This window comes from Entelurus aequoreus, linkage group LG03, assembly GCF_033978785.1.
Source record: "Entelurus aequoreus isolate RoL-2023_Sb linkage group LG03, RoL_Eaeq_v1.1, whole genome shotgun sequence".
Lineage (NCBI taxonomy): Eukaryota > Metazoa > Chordata > Actinopteri > Syngnathiformes > Syngnathidae > Entelurus > Entelurus aequoreus.
This window is the reverse complement of record NC_084733.1, coordinates 50,701,203-50,716,439: the sequence shown is the minus strand read 5'-3', so window position 1 is coordinate 50,716,439 and position 15,237 is coordinate 50,701,203. Positions and strand designations below refer to the sequence as shown.

The 15,237-nt window shown below is 40.5% G+C and overlaps 1 protein-coding gene across 2 annotated transcripts in view; it reads right to left on the bottom strand.

The window, feature by feature from the left end:
• Window positions 1–15,237, bottom strand: part of eml5 (EMAP like 5) — a 119,861-nt gene that overhangs the window by 1,294 nt on the left and 103,330 nt on the right. For both annotated transcript variants that reach the window (XM_062042075.1, XM_062042076.1), the window contains 4 exons: window positions 12,361–12,533; window positions 3,432–3,594; window positions 3,255–3,358; window positions 3,036–3,189 (listed from right to left, as the gene is read on the bottom strand). In XM_062042075.1, coding sequence (XP_061898059.1) covers window positions 3,036–3,189; window positions 3,255–3,358; window positions 3,432–3,594; window positions 12,361–12,533 — 594 coding nt within the window. The remainder of the gene's footprint in view (window positions 1–3,035; window positions 3,190–3,254; window positions 3,359–3,431; window positions 3,595–12,360; window positions 12,534–15,237) is intronic.

Genomic DNA, 15,237 nt, shown 5'->3' with positions numbered 1-15,237 from the left:
TTTTAAGCTATTCACAATATAGAACTTGAAGTTGCTTGCCAGGCAATACGAAATCATTAGACACACAGTTATTATTATTTGTAGCTTCATGAGAGCCAACATTATAGACACACCTCTCACTATGGTACAGAGCAGTTGTAAATGACTGCTATTTTAATAATATCAAGTACAGTTGTCTTTTGCCACACCGCGCATTAAATATTGCGGCTTCACTCCCCTCCAGATTTTTTTTTTATATACAGTCATACCTCAACTTAAGACTGTTTGGAGATAAGAGCTGTACCTCGGCTAATTGTTGCTTTAAGTTGCAAGCAAAAATGTGACTTGCAAGTATCTCCACCATTAGTTGGTGTAACAAATGTCACGTTGAACCTCGTTAAATCCGTCCAAAACATCTGGTCTTACTTGCTAGTATTACTTCATAGCTAGATATTGAAAAAACTTTTGTTTTCCAACCATGGGAAGGAAGAAAGTGAGTGTGAAGGACAGTGCTGAGAAGAGATGATGATATTAATTTAATTAAAGGAAGAAATCAACAAAAGCATGACATGCCAAATTTGGCAAAACTGTTCGAGCATAGCGAGTCTGCACCATACTGAAGAAGAATGAGTCTAACGGCAGCCAGGGATGGTAAAAAAAATAAATCTAAACGGTGAACATTTATTGATGAAAATATGTAAAATCTGCTGATGGTGTGTTGGACGCAGCAACTGGAAGGAGATATCCTAGAAGTCCACTCTCCCAAGATAAAAGCTGTACATTATTATTACATTATTCCATTGAATAATATTGCTTATCGATAGGATTGTATTTATTTTTAAAAGCAAGTTTCATGTAAAATTAATAATAATACCTGGGATTTATATAGCGCTTTTCTAAGTACCCAAAGTCGCTTTTACATGTAGAACCCATCATTCATTCACACCTGGTGGTGGTAAGCTACTTTCATAGCCACAGCTGCCCTGGGGTAGACTGACGGAAGTGTGGCTGCAATTTGCGCCAACGGCCCCTCCGACCACCACCTATCATTCATCATTCAATTCACCGGTGTGAGTGGCACCGGGGGCAAAGGGTGAAGTGTCCCGCCCAAGGACACAACGGGAGCGATTTTTTTTTTTTTTGGATGGTAAGAGGCGGGGAGCGATCCTGCAACCCTCAGGTTTCTGGCACGGTTGCTCTACCCACTACGCCATGCCGCCCCAAATTGTGCTGTATTCGGGGGCAAACACCAATGAATTGACTTCAACTCATTTGAATGGGCGGCATTGATTTCAAATACCAATTAAGCTCATAAATTGAGGTACTACTGTATTTTAATTTTTTTGAACCATATTCTACAATGTTTTGGTACTAAATTAATAATTTTTCAAGCAGAAAAATGGCTAAATAAACAAATATCAACAGAACAGTAAAATATTGGCCACTGGAGGAGACCCAAACAAATCAGAGCGCACTGTTCAGTTCAGCCACTGATTGGCTCAGCCTCAAGCAGCATTACTATATTGGATTAAACAAGTGGAAAGGTGACTAAAGGGTGTTATTTCATGTATAGAGGGCTCTCGTTTTATTGAAAAACATTTTTAGAAGGTTGTCAACATTTTTTTTATGCTCTAGCTATGAAAATATTTGATTTATAAGCTATTTACGGGAAATTATTTAATCACAATCATGTCCGTAACCAATTCACAGCAATAAACAAGGGACGAAAGTCCATACAGTCTTCATAAATACCGTATTTTTCGGACTATAAGGCGCACTTAAAATCCTGTAATTTTCTCAAAACTCGACAGTGCGCGTAATGTACGGAAAGCTATTTTATTTGGTACATGGTGAAATGATAAGTGTGACCAGTAGATGACAGTCACACATGAGATGTGTGTAGACTGCACTATGATGGCAATATAACTCAAGTAAATAACACCAAAATTGTATATGTTCCATTGAAAATATAGAACGTTGCACACAGCGCTCAAAAATCTGTCAAAATGTTTTAGTACGACTTTGGTAAGCTATGAAGCCGCACCGCTTGATGGATTGTACTAACATACGAGTATTATTATGGTGTGTGTATAAGCTAAGACATATTATCTGGCATTTTGTTTTGCAATATTATGCAAAAGCAACTTTATTTACCTTCTGGTACCTGCTGATCTGTATTTGGGATCTGCATAAGTCCTGAAAATTTGCGCGGATCCGCCATTGTAGTCCGTGACGACACTGTAGTCGATAAGCTTCTTCTTTTTCTCTATCTTTTTGTTATGGGACATTCATCATCCGCTGTTGTCATTTCTAATATAAAGTAGTGTAATGTTCTTATTTATATCTGTCATTAAACTCGCCATGAAAGCACTAAAACATACCGGTATAGTGAGTTTACATTATTCACCCAAGGAACTTTAGTAAAGAGTTCCGGTCGGACGATTTTTCACGGGACACATTTCCGACATTTTTATTGCACGAGTGAGCCACGAATGAGAAGATGCGGCTCCATTATTGATTTAAGTAAAGTCTGAATGTCATTTAAACAGTTATCTCCATCTTTTGACACTTCTTCCACACCCGTCCTTGCATGCTACAACAAAGACGCTGCCAAGGGTGAGCCACGTAAATAAGACCGCCCACAAAACAGTGCATCCTGAAGCGACTGTCAGAAAGCGGCTTGAAGATGATCTGTAAAACAATCTATGCAACATTTTGACCAAAGAACCACCATTACATGTTATGTAGACCACAAGGAAGTGTTTTCAATTTAGAAAAAAAATAAATATATGACCCCTTTTATGCGCCCTATAATCCGGTGCGCCTTTTGTATGAAAATAGGCCTGACCAGACCCGCTCATCGGCAGTGCGCCTTATACTCTGGTGCGCCCTATGGGCCGGTAAAATACAGTAGTTGTTTTTTTTACTCACCCACTGGGAGTGCTATATTAAAAAATAGTGTCTGTAAAAGACCTGTATTACATACTTTATACTGTACATTATTACAAAAAAAAAAGTCAAAACCAAACAAACAATGGAAGTCCAATCATACTTACAAACTTGTCTGGACATGGGAAGTCAAACAGCTTGACCATTCCAAAGTCATCACCTGTGACTACATTAAGGCCTGAGTGGGACACGCAGGCACAGGTGACGTCTGCTTTGTCTGAGTTACGGGACCAGATGCCAACCACCTCGTCGCCGAGGACACTGCACACAGTGATGGAACGGTCAAAGCACAAGTAAGAACACAACAGCAGTGCTTTTCATCTGACCTGGTCCAGGTAGCCCAGGTAATCCTGTCGATGTGGGACTGCTCTAAGACATGCTTCCCTGATGGCACCTCATACACCAGACGCTTGTAAGCACCAGTGGAGACCTGATTCAAAGCCAAAAGGAACATTAGTGGGTGTGTGATGGGACCCCTGAATGCACCGCTGTAGGGTCTGCACCTGGATGTACGTGCTGTCTGCAGAGAAGTCCATCTGCATGACAAAGCTGGGGATATCCCGGCAGCAGTTGATGCGATTCAGCTGCGGGCCGAGCGTCAGATCGTAGAAGTCGACAGCGCTCTCAGTGCAGCCGACGGCCAGGAAGCGGGAATTTGGGCTGAACCTGGAAAGAGACACGCTAGGTCTGTCAGACCATACCTTTTTCAAAAGGCAGTTTTGGTCCCCTGCACCTTTTACCGTCCAAAAATAATGTTACGCTGTATTGAATAGAGACGAGTCAAGGACTAGCACCATGCCGCTCCAACTGAAGCCTGTGTTCATTAGACCGCCAACATGCTCACTGATAAGCTCTATGGTGCTGACTTTTCTTGCTAACGTCACCGCACCTCAATGGCTGACCGCACGCAGCAGGTGACCGATCAGAGGTCAAATGCAGTGACGGGCAGATGGCAAGAAGAGATTGCAAATATAGTTGTCATGATCCGTTGCCCTGGTCATGTCTCAGTTTATGTTTGGCAGCCTTTTCCTATGTTTTAGTTTAGTTTTGTTCCAAGCACCATTCGGTCCGTTTTGTTTACTTTATTGTTACTAAGTGGGCTGATTTGACGCACCTGCCTTTGCTTAGTGATTCGTGTCCCTACCAGGTATTTTTGTCGCTAATCACACCCCTTTAAATACCCGTGTCGTCGTTCACTCGGCTCTTGTTTGTCGGTCGCTATACGCGACTGTTTAAGTACGTTCTACGAGCATTTTGACTATTTACCTTCTTCGCATGTAATTTGTGTCACTAAACTAAATATGCCTCGAGCTACCCTCGAGGTTCATTCCATGCTTAGGATTGTACCTAAGTTTTGTATTTTACTTTGCGTCTTGGAATTTAATCATTATGTAACCTGCAAGCGACCTGCTGTCCTCCACATCTTTGGAAGCGTAGACATCACACAATGCCGGATCGTAACAATAATTGGACTGCAAACAGCACTATGAAGCACAAGTAAAAAAAAAAAAGAAGATATAAAACCTTAAAAAGTGGTGCATTGTGCTTCACACTTTGTGGCATAATAGGAAACAAAAGTGTTCGATATCTCCTACCGCAGTGAAGCCAATTCAAAACAGGATTGGTTGGTTGATTGCATTTATTGAGATTGTATTTATTAAAAGAGTAAAGAAAACAAAGTAAATGGGCAAAAACTAATGAATTTTAGACATATCTTTAGGGAAAAGGTACGGTTACAATATACATATAAATAGTATGGTTGTTTTAGAAATACAGCCATAAATCTGTCACGATGACGGCATTCAAAGCGATTAGTAATTATCTCTATGAGCTTTTGAATGGATGCAGCTGCGATCTTGCTAAACCAAACTAAAACTATTAAAAGGTCATGTTGACTCACTGCTAAATTGAAATTAACCAGGAACAAACTATAGTTGTATGCATTAGGTAATTCAGTCCATCAAAGTACAAACCCCGTTTCTATATGAGTTGGGAAATTGTGTTACAATGATTTGCAAATCATTTTCAACCCATATTCAGTTGAATATGCTACAAAGACAACATATTTGATGTTCAAACTGATAAACATTATGAACGTGCAAGTTAAAACTCTTCTATGCAAGGCGAAAACCGTTTTTCAACGACACCCAGAAACGCCGTCGGCTTCGCTTGGCCTGAGCTCATCTAAGATGGACTGATACAAAGTGGAAAAGTGTTCTGTGGTCTGACGAGTCCACATTTCAAATTGTTTTTGGAAACTGTGGACGTCGTGTCCTCCGGACCAAAGAGGAAAAGAACCATCCGGATTGTTATAGGCGCAAAGTTGAAAAGCCAGCATCTGTGATGGTATGGGGGTGTATTAGTGCCCAAGACATGGGTAACTTACACATCTGTGAAGGCGCCATTAATGCTGAAAGGTACATACAGGTTTTGGAGCAACATATGTTGCCATCCAAGCAACGTTACCATGGACGCCCCTGCTTATTTCAGCAAGACAACGGCAAGCCACGTGTTACATCAACGTGGCTTCATAGTAAAAGAGTGCGGGTACTAGATTGGCCTGCCTGTAGTCCAGACCTGTCTCCCATTGAAAATGTGTGGCGCATTATGAAGCCTAAAATACCACAACGGAGACCCCCAGACTGTTGAACAACTTAAGCTGTACATCAAGCAAGAATGGGAAAGAATTCCACCTGAGAAGCTTAAAAAATGTGTCTCCTCAGTTCCCAAATGTTTACTGAGTGTTGTTAAAAGGAAAGGCCATGTAACACAGTGGTGAACATGCCCTTTCCCAACTACTTTGGCACGTGTTGCAGCCATGAAATTCAAAGTTAATTATTATTTGCAAAAAAAAATAAAGTTTATGAGTTTGAACATCAAATATCTTGTTTTTGTATTGCATTCAATTTAATATGGGTTGAAAAGGATTTGCAAATCATTGTATTCCGTTTATATTTACGTCTAACACAATTTCCCAACTCATATGGAAACGGGGTTTGTAGAACAAGCAAACACCTGCAGAGCACGACGATCACGGTGGTGATCAGCCACTGAAGTGACAGGTCGCCATGATAACGTGTCCCCTAAGTAGTTGTGGCCCTAAACAACCGCATAGAGCAGGGGTTGGAAACCTTTTGCATCAAAAGAGCCATTTGGGCAAATTTCCACTTAATCAAACTCACACTTGGAGCCACAATACCTATCTGATCACTATATTGAAGTTAATGCTATATAGCTTCCTTTAATGTAAAATCACATTATGTTCCTGTCATGTTCTTTTTTTCCTCATATTTTGAATGCTTTTTTGTTTGTGGTTTCTTTACTAGTTTTTCCCTATAAAGTGTCCAGGTTAAAACCCACACCTTATTATGCCTAACACTGATTGTCACACATCTCCTTTTCTTCCATGTTTCTCCTTTACTAGATGTTTCCATGGTTTCTGTACTTTTGCTCTATAAGCAGCTCTTTCATCCTCCTCCAAATCCTCTTCTGTAGCGTGACGTACCTTGCGTTGCAGCGACATAGCAAAGGCTGTAATTGGTTGGCTTTTGGTACTTGTCCTGTGTTGATGCGATTCACTCATGAGGCATACTGCCCACCTTTGCAAAAATGCCTTTTTTGTTTGCAGTTAAAGTATTGTAACACAGCAACAGTTCTAATAACACTCAACCCCTCTCTATTTACCATTGTTGATTTGCAACAAAGCTAAATCATGAAAAGTTAAATGTCATGGTTTCTCACCTGGAAAGACGGCCCCTAGAATAGGGCTGGACAGTTATGGCAAAAATAATAATCACAATTATTTTGATTGATATTTCAAACACAGATAATTACACAATTATTTATTAATTTATATTTTTTGAGTATTTTTTCAACCACCAAAACACAACATTAAATATAGTTAAAAAAAAAACTGTATTAAAAAAACCCTGAATATAAATTAGTAACAAATAAACCAAAACAAGTAAAATATTAATAATAGCAATACATTTAAATAACAATAGCAATATAAAACAGCAATTACATTCAGTTTTTCCATTTCACTTGTTTTTAATTCAGTTTTTTACTTTTTACACTTATTTTACCACCAGTAGGTATGTACTTTTTGGGTAAAATAAAATGTAATAAAATGTTTGCTAATTAAATGCAAAAATTCTTTATTGGTGTAAATGTCAGGGTTGGTTTGGTTTATCTTAGAAGACGTTTCGCCTCTCATCCAAGTAGGCTTCATCAGTTCATGCTCATAGACTTAGGTTGGTCAGATCTGGTCTAGTGGCTGGTGCTAAAACCCCAAATATTTATACTCTAATACCAGGAGGGTGTGCCTGGGCAAGGATGGGTTCGCCCTATCATAGTGAGAAAAAACAAAAACGGTTGAGATAAAAACAAGCAATACTGCTTTCAATGTCAATTATAGTCGGTGAAGTATAATTTTCTCTAGTTAGCATTGAAGTATTGTGTGGCAGAACGATTGCTGTGGATCGACCACTAACGGCCAAACAACAGTCGGAATCACACACATTAGCATTCCATTCAGTTGTAAACAAATGGCACAAAGGAGCATCTGTGACCAGAAGGTTTTTAATGCGTCTGTTCAGGGATGTTTTTTCAACCTTGACATAGATGGCCTCCCTCACTCCTCTTTCATACCATCTGTCCTCCCTGTCCAGAATCTGTACATTTTTGTTCTCAAAGGAGTGCTGTTTCTCCCTGAGGTGCAGGTAGACAGCTGAGTCTTGGCCTGAGGAGTTTGTCTGCTTAGTGCATCCATCCATCCATTTTCTACCGCTTGTCCCGTTCGGGGTCGCGGGGGTGCTGGAGCTTATCTCAGCTGCATTCGGGCGGAAGGCGGGATACACCCTGGACAAGTCGCCACCTCATCACAGGGCCAACACAGGTAGACAGACAACATTCACACTCACATTCACACACTAGGGACAATTTAGTGTTCCCTAGGTGCATGTTTTTGGAGGTGGGAGGAAGCCGGAGTACCCGGAGGGAACCCACGCAGTCATGGGGAGAACATGCAAACTCCACACAGAAAGACCACGAGCGCAGGATCGAACCCAGGACCTTCGTATTGTGAGGCAGACGCAGTAACCCCTCTATCACCGAGCTGCCCTGCTTAGTGCAGTGCTTCTCAAATATTTTCTGTTACGCCCCCACGAGGAAGAAGAAAATATTGCTTCCCGCCCCACTCTCCATTGTGACTATAAATAGTATAATTTGTCCATAAAATTGTCATAACTATACCTCTGCATAACATTGTAAGCTTATTAAAGGCCTACTGAAACCCACTACTACCGACCACGCAGTCTGATAGTTTATATATCAATGATGAAATCTTAACATTGCAACACATGCCAATATGGCCGGGTTAACTTATAAAGTGCAATTTTAAATTTCCCGCCACACTTACGGTTGAAAACGTTTTTTATGCTGACGTATGCGCGTGACGTCAAGGGTTGGTACGGAAGTATACGGACCCATTGAATCCTATACAAAAAACTCTGTTTTCATCTCAAAATTCCACAGTATTCTGGACATCTGTGTTGGTGAATCTTTTGCATTTTGTTTAATGAACAATGGAGACTGCAAATAAGAAAGTTGTAGGTGGGATCGGTGTATTAGCGGCGGACTACAGCAACACAACCAGGAAGACTGAGAGATGGATAGCAGACGCGCTAGCCGCCGAACTCACCTTAACTTACTCCGTCTCCGGGCCGCCAACCGCATCTGTGATCGGGTGAAGGCCTTCGTCGCACCGTCGATCACTGGAACGCAGGTGAGCACGGGTGTTGATGAGCAGATGAGGGCTGGCTGGCGTAGGTGGAGAGCTAATGTTTTTAGCATAGCTCTGTGAGGTCCGGTTGCTAAGTTAGCTTCAATGGCGTCGTTAGCAACAGCATTGTTAACCTTCGCCAGCCTGGAAAGCATTAACCGTGTATTTACCTGTCCATGGTTTAATAGTATTGTTGATTTTATGTCTATCCTTCCAGTCAGGGGTTTATTTATTTTGTTTCTATATGCAGTTAAGCACGATGCTATCACGTTAGCTCGTAGCTAAAGTGTTTCGCCGATGTATTGTCGTGGAGATAAAAGTCACTGTGAATGTCCATTTCGCGTTCTCGACTCTCATTTTCAAGAGGATATAGTATCCGAGGTGGTTTAAAATACAAATCTGTGATCCACAATAGAAAAAGGAGAAAGTGTGGAATCCAATGAGCCAGCTTGTACCTAAGTTACGGTCAGAGCGAAAAAAGATATGTCTTGCACTGCATTCTAGTCCTTCACTCTAACGTTCCTCATCCACGAATCTTTCATCCTCGCTCAAATTAATGGGGTAATCGTCGCTTTCTCGGTCCGAATCTCTCTCGCTCCATTGTTGTGTGGGAATTGTGAGAAGTCCTTCCTCCGGTGACGTCACGCTACTTCCGGTACAGGCAAGGCTTTTTTTTATCAGCGAGCAAAAGTTGCAACTTTATCGTCGATGTTCTCTACTAAATCCTTTCAGCAAAAATATGGCAATATCGCGAAATGATCAAGTATGACACATAGAATGGATCTGCTATCCCCGTTTAAATAAAAAAAATTCATTTCAGTAGGTCTTTAACATTAAAGGAAACAACACATCCGTATTTCCTTGTCTCCCAGTGAAGCCAAGTGCTACATACGCTTCATCATATTCTGGTATGGCAAAAAAAGCATGTTCCCCGAGATCCCTGACATCCCAACGCGCCCCCCCAGGGGTGTCCGCCTGACTATTTGAGAAGGACTGGCTTAGTGGTTGTTTTGTTTCTCTAATATGTGCATTCATCATTACACTGGATAGCATACACCAGATTATTTTTGTGGGCGTGGGGTGTCCAGTCTTTAGGATGTGTCTGTCTCACAGTGTTGCCTGGTTTGAAGTGTACCGGGATGTTGTGTTGGTTAAAAATTCTTCTGTGTTTCTCAGATAGACCTGATACATATGGATTGATAATATTTTTGCGTCTGTCACTCTGTTCTTGTTTCTTCTGGAACTGGATGCACTTTTCACAAACGACTAGCTGGGGTAACCACAGGTTTTGATGGCTTCCCTGAAATGCCTCTTGTCTTTCTCTTTGGCCTGTGGGTTGGTAGGAACATTATCAGCTCTGTGTTATAGGGTTCTGATAACGCCCAGTTTGTGTTCCAGTGGGTGGTGTGAGTCAAAAAGTAGGTATTGATCAATATGTGTGGGGTTTCAGTAAACCCCGGCATGGAGGCTCCTGTTCTCTCCAATACGGACATCACAGTCCAAAAAAGGCAACTTGCTGTCTTTTAAATCCTCACGCGTAAACTTGATGTTTTTGTCCACTGAGGTTAGTGAAGGCATGCACTACTTGACTTCTCATTTCAACCCATGTGTCATCCACATATCTGTACTAATGACTTGGTTGACATTGTTTAGTTCAGGATGCCCTGTGGAGCTGTTGAGTGTTTTGCGGATGAATGAGCGGTACCGGAGACATTATTTTTCCAAACAAATGTTTCTTCTCCTCACAATGACAACATTTTTCTCACATCTATGTCAAATTCCCTGATATTCTGCGTTTAACAGTGGATTCCATTTTATTGGCTAATTATGTGACTCCGGCCTCAGTCACGTTAACACAGAAATCATATGCCTTACTTTTTTGTTGAGTGTAGTGATTATTGATTAGGCATACTTGCATTGTGTCAAAAAAAAGTAGCAACCATGATGAGGTCCCAAACTTTCTAGTAGGATGTACTCTTTTTTTTTTGCTCATTCGCCCCCATCGGTTTCAACGTCACAAGCTCCAGAATTTGCATTTGCATTCCATTAATCATTTTTTTAAATTATTATACTACCATAATCGTTAGAAGCCATAATCGAATCGAAATTAACATTCGATACATTTTCTAGCCCTACCCTAGAATTGAATGGCTGATGCAGAACTTTGAAAGACTCATGACAATGCCTCAAGGGACAGCGTAGTGGCCACAGTACACAGAAACATAAACTAGTGGGAGCCACAACACAGGGATAAAAGAGCCGCAGGTTGCAGCATACTTGCCAACCCTCCCAAATTTTCTGGGAGACCCTGAATTTCAGTGCCTCTCCCGAAAATCTCCCGGGGCAACCATTCTCCCGATTTTCTCCCGATTTCCAGCCGGACAACATTATTGGGGGCGTGCCTTAAAGGCACTGCCTTTAGCGTCCTCTCTCACCTGAAAAGGAGACTATTATATATGTCTCCGTTATCCATAGGTTTATCTATAACCCATAAAACGGTGGCCGAATGGATATAGTCACTCATGAACGGTCAGAGAAGCACAAAGCTGGTCACAGCCCAGTATTATGGGCCACCTTGCTAAATGGAGACCCGAAGGTGTAACATATGCCGAGACAAAGATGGCTATGCTGATAGCTGGAAGCAACATCCCGTTCTCATTTGAGGATGTTTTCAACAAATCCGTGAACGATATGTTCCCAGGTTTCAGAGATCGCTCGCCAGTACTCAAATGGCAGAACAAAGGCTACTCAAATAGTGAAAGGTAAGTGTTATTTTTTTTTTTAAGTAAGCAGCAAGTACAGTACAGTTAGTAGAACAACTGTGTTTTCATTACTGTGATATATATATATATATATATATATATATATATATATATATATATATATATATATATATATATATATATACATATATATATATACATATACATATATATACATATATATATATATATATATATATATATATATATATATATATATATATATATATATATATATATATATATATATATATATATATTAGGGCTGCAACAACTAATTGATTAAAATCAATTATAAAAATAGTTGGCGATTAATTTAGTCATCGATTCGTTGGATCTATGCTATGCGCAGGCGCAGAGGCTACGTTTTATTTTATTTTATTTTTAATTTAATTTTTTTTATAAACCTTTATTTATAAACTGCAACATTTACAAACAGCTGAGAAACAATAATCAAAATAAGTATGGTGCCAGTATGCTGTTTTTTTTCAATAAAATACTGGAAAGGATAGAAATGTAGTTTGTCTCTTTTATCCGATTATTAATCGATTAATCAAAGTAATAATCGACAGATTAATAGATTATCAAATTAGTTGTTAGTTGCAGCCCTAATATATATATAAGAAATACTTGAATTTCAGTGAATTCTAGCTATATATATACTCCTCCCCCTTAACCCCGCCCCCCGGCCGCGCCCACCCCATCTCCCGAATTCGGAGGTCTCAAGGTTGGCAAGTATGGGTTGCAGACCCCTGACATAGCGTGTTTATGCCAGGGGCGTAACCCTGAGAGCACGCTTATGTCCAAAATCTCATAGAAGTCAAAGCACTTGTCCGATATATCGCTTTGACCTAGTTTTAAAAAATGTATTATTTATACCACCCTCACCTAATGTCCTGGATAGGGGAGCGCCGGTCCCTTTTCTTGCCCCAGATTTTGAGAGAAGCAACCAGCAGGATGATGAACTCTCCATTCTTCATGCCAATGGCCACCATGTCTCCTTCAGGACTGTAGCTTATGGTGCGCGCCGGGTGACCCAAATTCACCTTATTCAGCATCTTCTGTTGACCCACAAGCCCATACATAGTTGTATTAAATCATCATCATAGTTTCAACTCTGTCAAAACTAGGGATGCACCGTATATTATTAGGATTTCATTGATACTTATACCAATGTCAATATTCCTTATCGATACCAGTATTTATCGGTACTCTTGTCAGAATAAATAGTGGAAATAAAGATGTGAAAAAATAAATTTTTTGAGGTTGTATATGGAGGTTAATTTGTGTCTTTATTACGAAAGCTTTTTTTTGACACTGAATTGATCTGACTGAATTTTTTGCGTTTATATTTTGTGAACTTTACATCAAATTATCCTGACAATTTCATAATGATTTTAAATTCAGTGTATAAAAAATCTGTAAAAAATTGTTTATGTAAAAGAAATTCAGTGTATAAAAATTAAAAGTTGAAAAATTTGCTGCTTCATAAAGCAGACTCAATTTCAGGAAATTAAGGCTGAAGGAATGGATCCTGTCTCAGAACCAGCCAATGAGGTATCAAGTTTGAAGTCACGTGACACGGGTCTTGCAAAACAGCATAAAAAAGGCAGTTACCTGTGCTATCTTGGCATAATACAACATAATAATCAGTTCTGACCACCAGGTGTGGCGTCACACACACTAGCACACACATGAGCACCTGATCACAAGGTGTTACATCACACACACTAGCACCTGACCACCAGGTGTGCAGCCACACACATGAGCACCTGACCACCAGGTGTGATGTCACACAAACTACTACCTGACCAGCATGCTACATCACAGACACTAGTACCTGATCACCAGGTGTGTAGTCATACACACTATCACCTGATCACCAGGTGTGACGTCACACAAACTACTACCTGACCAGCATGTTACATCACAGACACTAGTACCTGATCACCAGGTGTGTAGTCATACACACTATCACCTGATCACCAGGTGTGACGTCACACAAACTACTACCTGAACACCAGGTGTTACATCACAGTCACCAGCACCTGACCACCAGGTGTGATGTCATAACACGTCATATTTCAGCGGCCCGCTGGATGTTTTTAAACTACAGGAATGATTCCAATGGTTAGAATCTGCACTGAAACTTTGCTTCATGCAGACCGGGCACGAGGAGAGAGTAGGGTCGAGTGGGTGGGGCTTGTACACGGAGCAGCGAATATCAGACAGAGGCAGAGTTCCACAACAAAGGTTTGCAGAACAGTGATATTATATTGAATATGTGGATGCTTTTTACCATTTGCGTTTATGTTTCGCAGTTTTTGTTGCATCTTTGTTGTTCTTGCTGGATTATAAAGATGTTGATCAAGGAGGTGGTCTGCAGTGGATGAGCAATGTTCATACATTCTCAATATTCCGTGTTTTATTGTTCATATCTAATATTGTAAAGCCAACTTGCTGTATTTTCATGACTGTCATAACATTCAGTAAAAAACTAAAAGTGAATTCTGTTTTTGAGATGGTCTGTTTAGTTTTTTAATGAAAAAGACACTCAGAATGTAAATGAAACTACATAATGTGGGATTTACAATATTAACTATGAACAATAAAACACTGAATATTTAAATTATATGATCGTTGCTCCTCTACTTCCCAAGCAAGAACAACAAAGATGCAACAAACACGGCGGAAAAATAAAGAAAAAGGATAAAAAATATCCACTTATTCAATATAATATCACTGTTCTGCAGAACATTGTTGTAGAAATCACTGAAATGTGCCTATTCTAACCATTGGAGTCATTTCTATAGTTTGAAAACGCTGGATTATGCCGTGTTATGACGTCACACCTGGTGGTCAGGTGCTCATGTGTGTGACTGCACACCTGGTGGTCAGGTGCTAGAGTGTGTGATGTAACAGTTGGTGGTCAGGTGCTAGTGTGTCTAATGTCACACCTGCTGGTTGTGTGTGTGTGAGGTCACACCTGGTGGTCCAGTGCTAGTGTGTCTGATGTCACACCTGGTGGTTGTATGTGGCATCACACCTGGTAGTCAAATGCTAGCTCGTGTGACGTCACGCCTGGTAGTCAGGTGCTAGTGAGTGTGATGTCATTCCTGGTAGTCAGGTCCTAGTGTGTGTGATGTAACACCTGGTAGTCAGGTGCTAGTGTGTGTGAGTGCACACCCGGTGGTCAGGTGATAGTGTGTGTGATGTAACACCTGGTGGTCAGAAGTGTTTATTATGTTGTATTATGCCAGGGTAGCCCAGGTAGCCTTTTTATGCTGTTTTGCAGGACCTGTGTTACGTGTCACGCACAGCGTGGATGGGGTGGTATAACGACTGTGCCAGCAACTTGAGGGTCCAAGGTTCGATCCCAGCTTCAGCCATCCTAGTCACGCCCATTGTGTCCTTGGGCAAGACTCCTGATGGGTCGTGTTTAGTGCCTTGCATGGCAGCTCCCGTCATCAGTGTGTGAATGTGTGTGTGTATGGGTGAATGTGGAAATAGTGTCAAAGCACTTTGAGTACCTTGAAGGTATTATAATCCATATAACATTTTTACCATTTACTGTACGTGACTTCAAACTGGACACCTCATTGGCTGGTTTTGAGACAGGATTGATTGCTTCAGCCCTAATTTACTGGAAGTAAGTCTTGCTTTTTGAAGTCTTGCTTTTTTATATAATTATTTTTTTACACTTAATTTTTTATACACTGAATTTTAAAACACAGATTTTTTTATATGAAATTGTCAGCATAATTT